Source organism: Lutjanus erythropterus, chromosome 13 (genome assembly GCF_056507025.1).
Source record: "Lutjanus erythropterus isolate fLutEry1 chromosome 13, fLutEry1.hap2, whole genome shotgun sequence".
Lineage (NCBI taxonomy): Eukaryota > Metazoa > Chordata > Actinopteri > Lutjaniformes > Lutjanidae > Lutjanus > Lutjanus erythropterus.
This window is the reverse complement of record NC_139329.1, coordinates 28,139,107-28,151,757: the sequence shown is the minus strand read 5'-3', so window position 1 is coordinate 28,151,757 and position 12,651 is coordinate 28,139,107. Positions and strand designations below refer to the sequence as shown.

The following is a 12,651-nucleotide window of genomic DNA, read 5'->3' as shown; positions in this document are numbered from 1 at the left end:
AATCTAAGTAAAATAAACAAACTACATAAATACATACAAACTGCAGTCCTTGGTAACGGAGCAGAGGGAAGTCTTTGATTGTGTAGCTGGGTTTGTATGAGCAGTCAGGCAGAACACCCTGTAGGTACTTGCTGTTTATCATAGGCACTGCAAACAAACACAAAGATTTGAGTTGAGATTGATTTGTGCATTCACTGGGACAGTGAGAGCAGAGAACAGAGAGCCGTCTCTCACCTTGGTAGAGAGTGTCTCGCGGATCTTCATTCAGCATGTCTGCTGCAGCACTGCTCTGCTGTTTTGTGGGGGTGCGCTGGTGGCTTGCAGCCGTCTGTGGTATGTGGGCAACTTCACTCAGCAACAAGGCAGACTCATCTGTGGGATGAAGCCACAGGGCGTAAGAATAAGACAAGTGCGCTGTATTTACTGTGAAACAAAACCGCTGAGTTGATTTACAGGTTTGAGCGTTCTTGCAGAATAATCAAGGCAAACAGGATTATGAGACACCGTGTGATGGAGATTTTCCCTGAGCTCTAGACTAATAAAGATTCACTGAGGCAGCAAGAATGATGTGTGGGGTTTTGTGTACTTACTAACATAGAGGGAGATGTGATTGGATTCAATAACCATGAACCTAAAGCCTTGGTCCAGGAGCTGCCACTGTGTGAAAACAAACACAAAGAGCGGCATGTCTCTTCCACTTTATTACTCACGCTGCACATGAAAATGAGCACAGAGCTGACGTGAGAGCTGGAACCACTGAAATGAGACTGTGAACGATTATGACTGCAGAGTGCAGCTACTTACTGCCACCTCCACATGGTCAGTCCCTCTGTCGTTTTGCTTGTGGATAATCTCAAAAAAGTACCTCCTCTGGGCAGACAACCTGTCAGACAGTAAAGCAGTTCTACGTTACCCTCACATTAGACACAGACACTAAACTTCAAAGAATTACAGTCATGCAGCTGTGTAGTTCCTGCTTGGCTTCACATAAAGGATGTAGAAGCTCAGATAAACATCTGTGTATCAGTCTTTTTCCTCTTGTGAGGAGTAGTGCCATTTGTTTAAGTAAGTCAGGCACAACCATGTATGCACACACACTCCACCCAACTCCATTAAAATATTGCTCGATTTAACCATTAGAAACATCTACTCTTTCTAAAAGATTACAAATTGTTTCTTATGACTTAAAAATGGAGACTTACATATTCAGTGCATTGATGTTAACTCTAATTTACATGAAACGGGCAAACAATAACATAAGTTACAGGCCGGAATAGAAAAGGAAACCACAGTGGCTGATGGTTGTTGTCAGAGGGGAAAGTCTTAACTTGGCTGTTTCCTTAATCTCTGATGACATATCATGTTCTTTTCATGATTTATAATAAGTAAATATATTACAAGTTTTCCCTTCACATTGTGGCTTGTTTTAGGTCATATAACCGCTGTTCCTATGGTGGCATATTTGCATATATTAGTCAACGATAATCATATGTTGGACTGACTTATGAATAAGTTGACAAGGCAGTCAGTCCGGATGAACTCTCTCTGCTGCGACTGCGGTTTGAATCACATTGTTCTCATCAATTAAATGTCAATATGACAACTTTACCTGAGGTGCCCCGGGTGCATCATCAAAAATGGATTATGCAAAATTCAATTATTTCTTCCCCACTTGAAGGAAAAAAGTGTCAGAGCGTCATTACGGTCCTCTATGAAACCGATTTTAGGTACTGCACAAACTTTAAAACATACAAATTTATTTGTCCCTTAAAAGTATTGTTCAATTTGAATTCTTTTGTGTTCCTTTTGTTTACTTTTGCTGATGCATTTGTCTGATTTGATGTGGACGTATTCCTCATGCTGTGGGGATATAAACCTGTTTACACAGTCTCTTGTGGGGATTTATATTCCTTACTGGGACAGATTGCAAGTCCCCATAATGTAAATCATAAATTTCAGGGTGAAAACTTGTTAGGGTAAGGGTTTGGGTTATGCAAGTCGTGGTTATGAGAAGACTTAGGGTAGCTCTCTAAGAAATGAATACAATGTCCTCTGAAGTGCTGACTCACCAAACTCGTATACATTGTGTAGCGTACAAAACTTCCTGCTCAGTTACAGTAAACCACACCCACACAGTGTGACAAAGCTTTCCAGGATGTAAAAAAGCAGTGACATCACTTGAGTGGTGGTCTAATTTTTTTCCAGCCCCTATGCACATTTTAACAGTAAGACTGAGTTTTTACCACATCAACAATTCTGGGTTGGATTCCCAGAAGGGCATATACATTTTCACATACAATTGCCGATTAGATTATAAGCACTTATATTGAGGCATTGATTTATATTATATTGAGGGGTGCCCCTGTTGATGATAAACATAGTCATTTGAGCCAATAAATTCCTCAGTGCCTACACGTTCCACGATGCATTGCATGGTAGCTTCTGATGCCCAGGTTGCTGTGTATCACCACCCTAGCCTACAGCTTTTACAATGTTGGCCAAAACATAGTGTTAGGGTAGTCAGAGGGTGAGCTAGAAGAGTGTTTGGGCCTCCTAAGGTGGAGACCAGAAATCCAAACTGAAATTAGGGTTGCACTCAAATCAGAATATTGTCAGTCAAGTTGATGTTTTACCTGTGAGACTCTCATTTTAATGTCTTTCTTTGTCATCTGTGATGTGAAAACATCAGTTTTCCACACAGTCAGAGAAAGCAGAAGTGTGCATCCTCCTGTGCGCATAGCCGGGTATAAAATCCCAGTGTACCACAGAGCATTTCTCCTGGGCTGCAGGCAGCATGCCAGCCACTGCAGTGTGTCACCTTCTTTGCATTTCTATCACTATTCTCTGCCTCCATGACACTTAGTTTTGTGGTTTGTTGAAACTGAGACTCAGTTTGTAAAGTTTTCCACCAGTCATACTGTTACATTGCTCTGTAATGATGTAATAATGATGTAGCTAAAAAAAACGAAGAGCTTAAACTTGTTTACTAACTACTGGTTTCACTGTCTGTCATCAGTTAACTACCAGCTCATGTTGCCACATGTATTTTTTTAATATGTGCGCCAGCTAATATAAAACTGTATTTACGACTCCTAGTATTTATAATTACTCACTGAAATGTTCTTCTCTGTGTTTTATCCTGTTACAGAAATGCACACTGACTGGCAAATAGAAAAAAAAATCTGCTTGACTTGAGGAATTTCAGTCGACTGAGGGGTCTCTGACTGATGATTTGAGTCTTCCACCTTCAGGGGAAAGTCCTAGCTGAAATAGCCTCCAGTTCTTCCTTAACATCAATGACATCACTGCGACTGCGACATCACTGTATGCAGACAGAACAACAGATTTTACAGCAGGAGAACTAAGCTTTCTCTGTCAACATAGCACACACAGGAATTTATTGCTTCAATTTACTACATTTACCATCAACACTGACTGGACATCTGCATGAAAAGTGGTGAATTTTCCCTTTAATTGATAATGATACGACATTTGTGCACAGTTAAAGATCCTGAAAACATATTTTCTGTCTGTGTAATTGTCTACTATTTGTGCTCTTCTTGTGCATTTGAAGTAGAAGTGACCTGAAACCTGATATCCAATATGTCTGTGTCACCCAGAATTTCAACACTTGAATGAGGATCTGACGACAGTTGTCGGGTTGGTGGTTTATGTTGAAAGACGGAGATGCCACTGTAAATTAAATCTTATTAAACCATACCCACACAGTCCCGATGAAGATTACTTTCAGATATTTAAGATAAGAAGTTTTCAGGGGCTCCAACAGTTGAGTTTTGCAAGTCAGGAAAAGAGACATATCTAAGCAGGGTTAAATACTGCACACAGAACACAGTAGTGTACTGTTTGTTTTTCTAGTCACGTTGTTGATGGTTAGCTGACAAATAAAATGTAGTGGTGGTGTAAACTCACCAAACTGGTTTGGAGGTCTGGCTGGAATACTTCTCAAATTCGCCCGGGGCGGTCCACTCTATGCCAGTCTAGGAAAAAAAAACACAAACATTACAGATATTATTATATGAGGAATATTATGAGTAATATGAGGAAATGGCCCTCTAACACAGATGACATGCGTACCTTTCCAACCCACGCAAGCAATTGCACGTTGAGGGGAGAGTTGTCTGTGCTGAGCCAGAATTCAGAGCTGTCGTCAGAGCTCACAGCAAACACAAACTCTCCTAAGAGATGGAGAAAAAAGATAAAGAGACAGATCGAGGGAGATGTAATGCATGCATGCACAAAGTGTGGTGACAGACAGGAAGTAGATGACTGTATGCTGTACCGTCACTGTATGGATGTAGATAACCAAATATCCTGAGCCCGTAGTTGGTCCACTGAGGAGAGACGGCCAACTTCTTCACTGTAGTCCTGGACTGAAAGAGCGAGAAAAGAGGATCAGCCATGATGTTTACTCAACGTGAGACTACATCTTTGAGTGCAGGGACATGGGGATCTAGCACATGGATGTAGAATGCACCTCTGAGTGAAAACCGAGCGTGTGTGTGTCTGTGTGTATGTGTGTTTGCCTACACTTGTGTCAGAGTGTGTGCAGGAATGTCTTTGCTACATGAAACACTCAGCTGCATTTCGGTCAGCTGAACAAATACAGCACTATCCCTCAAAAACAACACATAAGAGAAGGTGCTCAAAGATAATTGTAAGTGCAAAAATAATGTCGATAATGTTGTCCTCTGGTGCAAAACTAGAAAAGAAAACACCATGAATCAGATATCCATCACCTAAATCTAGCTCAGGGTGTAATTTCTAATTCTATAATTCATAGTACTTGTTCACAAAGTGTGTTTTTTGTATATAGTGTGTATGTATTCTCTTCTACCCTATGATGCTACGATTCATAGAGTTTTTCTAATATTTCTAAATATTAGCCCATGCGTTACATGTAGAAAACAAAACAAAGTGATGAAAAACCAACACATATTGTGAAGCGTTGTGAAGGAACTTGGAGAACTAATAAGACAAAGAGTCTGCCGCCCACAAGCAGTTTTGTGAGGCTGTAAATTTGCAAAGAAGTGCTTTGAACTTAATACTAATGTCATGCCGGCACGCCGGCATCCTCACAGTCGCCGTGCCCCAAATCAACCTCTACTAGTATGTCGTGTTTAGAGACTGGAAAAATACCAAACAAAAGTATACTTAAAGCAAAGACCTGCTTTAAGTATACTTTTGTTTGGTATTTTTCCAGTCAATATAGCGTCACATCATAAATCATCTCAGGGTAGGTCGTCTTACTTTTTATAATGACAGAGAGCGTGCCTAATAATTGTGGTTGATTTATGAGTATACTGTTGATGCAAACTATTCTTCCTTCCATCTTAGGAGATACTCAAAGTTTAATAAACCCAAAATAAATTGTTTTTTGTGGTGAAACAGCTCCAGAAAAATCCTGGAAAACCAAAAAAAAATAAGTATTAAATCTTAGGAAAAACATTTTCATGTCCATTTGTGAAGTTTAATTGGAAGCAGCTTTCCACGATTGCATAGTGCCTCTGCAGGTGGGGCACGGATGACCAGGGGAAGAAGTGAAACTAAGTTTAATGAATATGATTTATGAAGGGAAAATAAACAAACAAGTATTTGCAGATGCTATCATGCTGACTTTTATTTCACTAAAATTCAACTTGGATCCTGTTTTATCTCTTGCCTCACCTAACATTGTTAATGATTCATTGAAAACATGCTGGGTGTGGGGTGTGAATGTTTTTTGTTGAAGCAAGGCATGCCAGAAAAAAGTTTGAGAGCCTCTGACATAAAAGATACACACTCCAGTGTGTGCACCAAATGTCATAACAATGCATCCATACACTTCACTAGTAGTGAAGTCAGAGATAGCAAACACATAAGGAAATAAACAAACCCTTCTGTGCCTCAATGGCGTGTTTGTTCTGTTGAAAGCTGATATGTCGACCCACATCATTTTTTCCATAGTGCCCTGTATTAAAATCAGCCCTACGGGCTTTACAAAAAGCATGGTCACCATCCTGGTGACTAGCAGATGTAAATGTACCCACACCCCAGGTCCCAGTCCAGCGCTTCATAAATTTCAAATAAATTTTTTTAGGTGGATCGCTGTCCTGCCCTGACATTCTGACAATGTAAAGTTAACTTTAACTGACCCCTCTGCCTGTGCACAGTTAACTTTAAAACCCCTTTAATCAGGTGGTAGGTTGCCAGGCTGCGGTGACAAATGGGCTGAAATTGTATATTGTGTGTGGATTGTGTGTGTTGTTTGTATTTCATTGACAACCTGGCAACTTGCGTGATGTCAGACAAACAAACAAAACTTATGGATCCATGTATGGTGATTACTCACAGTAAAATTTGAGGAGGAGGAGGGGAGTTTCTTGGGAGAAACAAAAAAATGGGACAGCGCTAGCTTTGGAATATTCAAAAGAAATTTGGGGAACATGGAAGTGTTGCAAGTATGCAGGTATGCAGAAGACAAGGTTTGAACTTACATGAGGATACAGCGGGTAGTGCATGTTCTTGTAGAGATCAGCTGTAGAACTGCCACACCAGTCCTCAAAGACGTGCAGATTAGCTTGTCCCTTATACTGCGGCAAGAAAAGAGAGAGCGAGGGTGATGTTTGTGCTGCAGTCAGTCAGCAGAGGGACAATTAACCATCTGGTCTCACAGCTCAGCAAACTAAGCCAACAAATACAGACTTCCTTAGATACCACTTGACAATACAATGACAGGACAGGTCTTAACTGTCACCTGATTCCTATCATCCATCACCACTCTTCCTGTGTACACACACTCAGTCTTAAATAACACATCACCTATGATGATATGTAGCCATGCAGATAGTTTTGGCTTTATTTGTTTGGGTTGTAAAGCCTGTGAAAACATGGCCTTAAATAGTAAAAATGCCTATATGAAATTAAAGTTTAGTTATATATTATGTGTCCCAACAAAACATAAAATATATTTTAACCACTTCAAAAAGAGAACACATTTAAAAGAAAATTAAAAATCAGTTTAAGCGTATGCTATATTTAGATTCTCTTCAAAGCCGTCAGAACGTGTTTGACAAAAATGGTAATTTTACCTCACAGGACACAAGAGTTGCTGGACTACTACCACCTTGATTGGTTAGTTAGTTTGTGACTTTGGTGTTTTAGCACGCTAGTTTGGATCCGAAATAGTGCTACTTGCCACAGATTGAGGCAACAGTCGGCCATCAACTCCCGTGCCCTGTGAGCTGAAATTACTGTTTGTTTCAGAGGGAAATTAAGCCACTCGTTTGAGTGGGACAACTCAGCAAATGACCTGGATATTTTAAGTGACTGATTTGTGGAATTAATTGCGGAAATGGCCAAGCACAAAGACATGCAATTTAAACCTAATACAGAAAAGTAGCGCTGCATGATATGATAAAAAAGTCTTATTTTGATTGTTTGAACTAAAATTGTGAAATGTGATACAATTAGAGGGAATGGAATGGTCATTTTTGCAATACAATTTTCTTTTTACTGGAAAACAAACAAACAAACAAAAAAAAAGAATGTGCTAAAATCAGAATGATGTGACAGTTACTGGGGCCTGTACCAAACACAGATCTGCAGGCCAGTGCTTCATTTTACTGCTGTTTGTTACACTTTTTTTTTCTTTTTTCAAAAACTTGAAATTTGTTTCTGGTTGTGCAACTTGGATATTGTACTTTGCTATATTGCAGTTTTGATAATATTACAATTAACTGCACAGGAAAGTGTACAAAAACTTAGATGATAACATGAAGCTGGATAAAAAAACTAATTTCTAGTACTTTTTAGATGCCAACTAATATGTTTATGAGACCCTGGACTCTGAGACTGTGGATTTGAGTTTCCAGAGGCTTTAAGATACAGCCTTCACTCTAATTCAGTGAAGGTAAATAGAATTGTGTTTGTAATGGTCAAAACACTGAAACAGTACATGACAAATACAACTTATCTTTATGGAAACATATTACTCATAATTTGATTATAAGGAGTTTTCTTCTGAACCACAGTCCCTATAAATATTGTTGACCGTGTTTTCTGTTAATTATTGAGCATTAACTGGTGCACTCTCCCTGAAAAACTTGTTAATATTTAATTTTTCAAGTGAGCTTTTTATGTGTCAGACACCACAACAAATATTAACTCCCGCTGAATTAGGGTGGAGGCAAAAGTCAGGTATCTGCAAATCTGAACGGCAATCTAGATGGCTGGACGCTGCTAGTTAAGCGAGCTGATATGTTTTATTTGTTATTTGGAAAGGTGATCCTTGAAGTAAGATATATTTATACACAGGTGGATGGGTGGGTCACAGGAATTGGGTGACAATGGAAACCACAGTCAAATTTCTCCTCCTTTTCTCTAATCACTTCAACGAAAGTCTGGAGGAAACACTGAGCCACACACACACACACACACAAACACACACACATAAATGAGGAAGCCATCGAGTTTCAGCAGAGGCCCAGATGTCCCGTAAACATACACCTGTGTGATCTTCCAAACAGGCCATGTTATCTGATCTGTGTGTGCTGAATAACGCAGGTGAGAGCCAAAGCCTCGCTCGGTACTGCCAGCCCAGTGGTTCATCATCAGATTTCATTAGCGATCAAGCTAAACACTCTGCTGTCATCAGCACAGTTAGTTAAATGCTAGCATGACCCGAGGCTCTGAGGTTATAAAATAATGACTGAGCATTTCACAGGAACTGTTTTGCTTTTAATCATTTAACAAACTCATTTCCTTTTGCTTTCCATGTCTGTGACCAAAGGCCATTTGACTGAGAGTCAAATTCAGTCTTATTTTATTTCAGCCATGCCTCTGCACGCTGCACTTTTTCCTCTTTCTTTTGTCTTCTTCTTCTATAATGGACTTCTATAATCTCAACATACTCTAAGAATTCAGCTTAACTTTCACTGAATAAATGTATATGTTCTGTTTTCAATTCAACAGCAGCCAGCAGCAGCCAGTAATATAATAATTAACCATGGTCTGGGTGAATACTCTTGACTGATTGGCCGGCAGATGTGCATTAAAACCATTAAATCGCTGTTTAAAATCCATTTGCTATCCAACTTGTAGCCATGGCAACATTAAAGAGCACACCTGTCAAGGCGCACACCACTTCCTAGCTGGAGGCGATATGAGTGAGTGAACAGCTGATTGCCTCAGTTTTCCTAAATGAGGATGTCCTAACCTGTTCTGTGTGTCAACGGCAGGCTGAGTGACAAACTGCTTGCTTGAAAAATCACTTGCCCTGGCTCTATTTCAGCAACGTTTCACACACCTACAACCTGTTTTATCTGGATAAAATCTGATGTGACATCCTTGACATTTCTGTTTCTCCTCATTAAAAGTTGGGACAGGAGACTGATTGATGGGTGAGAAGACGCAGCACCTTTCACATGACGCACAGCAGCCTTTTTAGAGGAATATCCTCAAAAAGGACGGGGTTTGGAAGGAAAAAGGGAATTTTGGGGAGTTACAAGTGAGTCCTCCAACCAACCAAGTCCTTTGTTCTTCTGCCTCCCTTCAGTGTTTCCAAGCACCTGTGCCAGCAGCGGAAGACAGCGGTGTCCTGCATGGGGACTTCTGCTGTTGCTGCCTCTCAGCAATGGGACTGTTTTCAGCAGTTTGTCAAAAGCTTCAAAGACGCTATATTACAATAATGTAATAATTTTGCACTTTCTATAAGAAGTTATCACATTATTGACTGGTTACTACATTATTAGCTGCATCTGGCCAACCCCTGAATCTTAGTCCTCAGTCTGAGAAAAAACACAAACACATACACACCTACTCTCTCCTGAGGAATTAAGTCTATTTATCTGTTTGTGTAACTTGATGGTTAGACTCCTCTCCGGCTGTGCCTTCTACTTCACTTGAAACATTTGAGCACCAAATGAAGTGTGAGCACACATGATTGAAAACACAATTACTTTCGTGTCATAGTATGAAATATACACCTCTTTAAAGATACTACGTTCTCAAATAAAAACGACCACTTCTTGTATCCATTAAACTATTAAAATATAATTTTTTATCACATATTTTATCAATTGTTTAAGATAACAAAAGTGTCAACATCCCCAAGTTACAGCTTCACTATTGCTAAGAGTTTCAGATTTTCTAATGTGACGTGAAAATTGCATATTTTGGGGGTTTTGGAGAGAAAGTTGAATAAAACAAGCAATCTTAAGTTTATTTGCCTCACCCCGAGTCTCCTTGCCTGGAAGCCTTACTGCATATATTCCGTTATATTTTGTGTTTTCCTTGAAGACATTCCCAAAATAAACTGATGCACAAACTGTTGCACAAAAAACTAAACACCAAATTAAGTGTTTGGTGCTCAAAATTTCCTGGGGGAGGACCTCCTCTTAATATGTGGCCTCCCAAATGATGAATGGGTATTTTTGATATTTTACAGACCAGACAAATGATCAATTAATTGAGAAAATGTTTTTAAAAAGGTGCAAAAAAGTAAGTATATTCAAATTGTGGGAGATATCACTACCCTGGCAGTAAACTGTGTTTAAAAAATTAGAGACAGTTAATAAATGTTGGGTGTGGTGCTTTGACAGTTTGTTAATCACAGGTTTGGCAATAATATAATCAACATCTACCCACACATACACAATCACTGGGGCGATTGCAATTCTTATTTAAAATTTGGTTACACTGGTCTGAAGAGCCAGACACTGCAACAGCTTCACCCAAACATGAAATATGAGGTGAAGCAACTGGCCAAAGCACAGCGCTGCTTAATATAGTGGAAACATGATGACCCTAATAGAGGGCAATGGAAGCTGCTGAAGCAGCCTCGGCTGCAGGAAATATAGTGTAGGCTTCACATAGGCAAATGCACTGAGGTGGGAGGGAATTGGGCAGGCCTGGGCAGGTTATTCAGAGTTCAGAAGAGGTGAGTGTTTAAACACGAGCCCACTGTGGACACACACAAACACACACACATGCACCTCTGGTTTCCAGGTTTGCGGAGAGTAGCTGGATCTCCAGGCAGCTGAATCCTCCAAAGAGTCTGGCTGATGGTCCCTTCTGACCTGGAAAACACACAGACACACACACACATAAAACCACTAACTTTAGCTTGTTTTCCTCCACCCCTCCCTGCACAAATACACACCCGCACCACTATATTTTCTATGACCACATCTTTTTCCATGCACTGTGCTTACCCTGTCGTCAAACATGGCTCTCCTCCTCCAGCTGCTGCTGTCGGCGTCAGGATTCATACCTGAGGAGGCGGGTGAAAACAATCAGAGCAGCAGATGCAGGGCCGACAGGCAAATATGTAACAACACTGTCACATGGTCTCCTCTTCTGATTTGAAAGAGATTTGTGATTTTCCCCCAGGAGACTGACTTTGCATCCAAGCAAAATATATTCTAATCCCCAAATCCTGTCTGGCTTGATATACGTCTTATGGTTGGTGGCACAGGAAAATCAGATAACTCTAAGATTTAGGAGAAGCACATATGTAAACACACTCCTGTAATAGATAAGTTGAATCTCAATGCTGCCGAAAACACGGCGCAATTCAATTTCCCCTGACGTCACACTCAGGTTGAGAAGCTTGAATGTCATATTGCTGTTTTCCTGGTTGCAAGTTGTTTAACCTTGGAGAATCTGACAAATCATCAAAAGACGATGTCTAGTGACAGGAAGGACACTGGGACAAATTTCAAGCCAAAACAACATGTTTGATCTCCCTGTGCGTTTGGTGATGCTTGGCAGTACACTAGGTTATATAATACAGGTGTTGCCAGATTTTCAGGCCTCCATGCGCAAGATGCTTTTTCATTCCATTTCTTGTGGGCTTATGTTGCATGAACAATGGTGCACAGTGTCCCAGCGGAGTCCCACCCACTCCCTGTTCCAATTCAATGCTGATGACCACTGAATGTAACTGCTCTCAGTCAATGAGTTGCCACAGCGCTCCTGTGTCTGCAAAAATCTCCGGCAGAGCAGAATTATTATTCCTCTTTTCTAACCTCTTCCGTCATCTTGTAAATTATAGGGCTGAGTGAATTTTAAACAGGGGACCTCGCTGTTTAGTTTTTTTATGAGCTTGTGGTGTCATTTAGTGAATTGGGGTTACAGCGCTTGTCAACTCACAGTCTGTCATTATCACCAGGGTGGAGATCTCCAAACACACACACCCTTGAGACATGGGGGCCAATTTTGGCAGCATGAGTAATTCTAGAGAGGTGGTTCAGAAAAGAAAGAGAGGAATATTTTTATCACCATCCGCACTCATTCAGTCTTCCTACTACTGCTCCTTCTTCTTCTTCTTCCTTCTTCTGTTGCCTTTTTTGTCACAATATTCAGCACGGCGCTGATGATGCATTTGGTTCCAATCTTTTCAAAATGAATGTCAGTGCTTTGTTTGGTGAAAGTCAATGACTCAAAGTCGAAATGGTTCAGTTAATATAAAAGAAAATTGCTGCAGGGCTTTGCAGGCTTTCAGCCTTCACGCAGGGCACAAAAATGACATCTAAACAACAAAAAGCCTGGAGGTCTTTAATGTGCTTATAGTATTAATGTGACATTTTGGGCTGTTCTATTTTGTACATCTGTTCCAGGTTTCTCTCCTGACAAAGACCAGAAATGTTTCTC

The 12,651-nt window shown here is 40.3% G+C and overlaps 1 protein-coding gene across 2 annotated transcripts in view; it reads right to left on the bottom strand.

Annotated features, from left to right (window-relative positions):
• b4galnt3b (beta-1,4-N-acetyl-galactosaminyl transferase 3b) overlaps positions 1 to 12,651 on the bottom strand; it is a 28,300-nt gene that overhangs the window by 8,643 nt on the left and 7,006 nt on the right. For both annotated transcript variants that reach the window (XM_084734241.1, XM_084734242.1), the window contains exons 2-11: positions 11,211 to 11,269; positions 10,992 to 11,075; positions 6,495 to 6,590; positions 4,301 to 4,391; positions 4,096 to 4,196; positions 3,931 to 3,998; positions 805 to 883; positions 591 to 657; positions 235 to 372; positions 38 to 147 (exon numbers count right to left, since the gene is read on the bottom strand). In XM_084734241.1, coding sequence (XP_084590367.1) covers positions 38 to 147; positions 235 to 372; positions 591 to 657; positions 805 to 883; positions 3,931 to 3,998; positions 4,096 to 4,196; positions 4,301 to 4,391; positions 6,495 to 6,590; positions 10,992 to 11,075; positions 11,211 to 11,269 — 893 coding nt within the window. The remainder of the gene's footprint in view (positions 1 to 37; positions 148 to 234; positions 373 to 590; positions 658 to 804; positions 884 to 3,930; positions 3,999 to 4,095; positions 4,197 to 4,300; positions 4,392 to 6,494; positions 6,591 to 10,991; positions 11,076 to 11,210; positions 11,270 to 12,651) is intronic.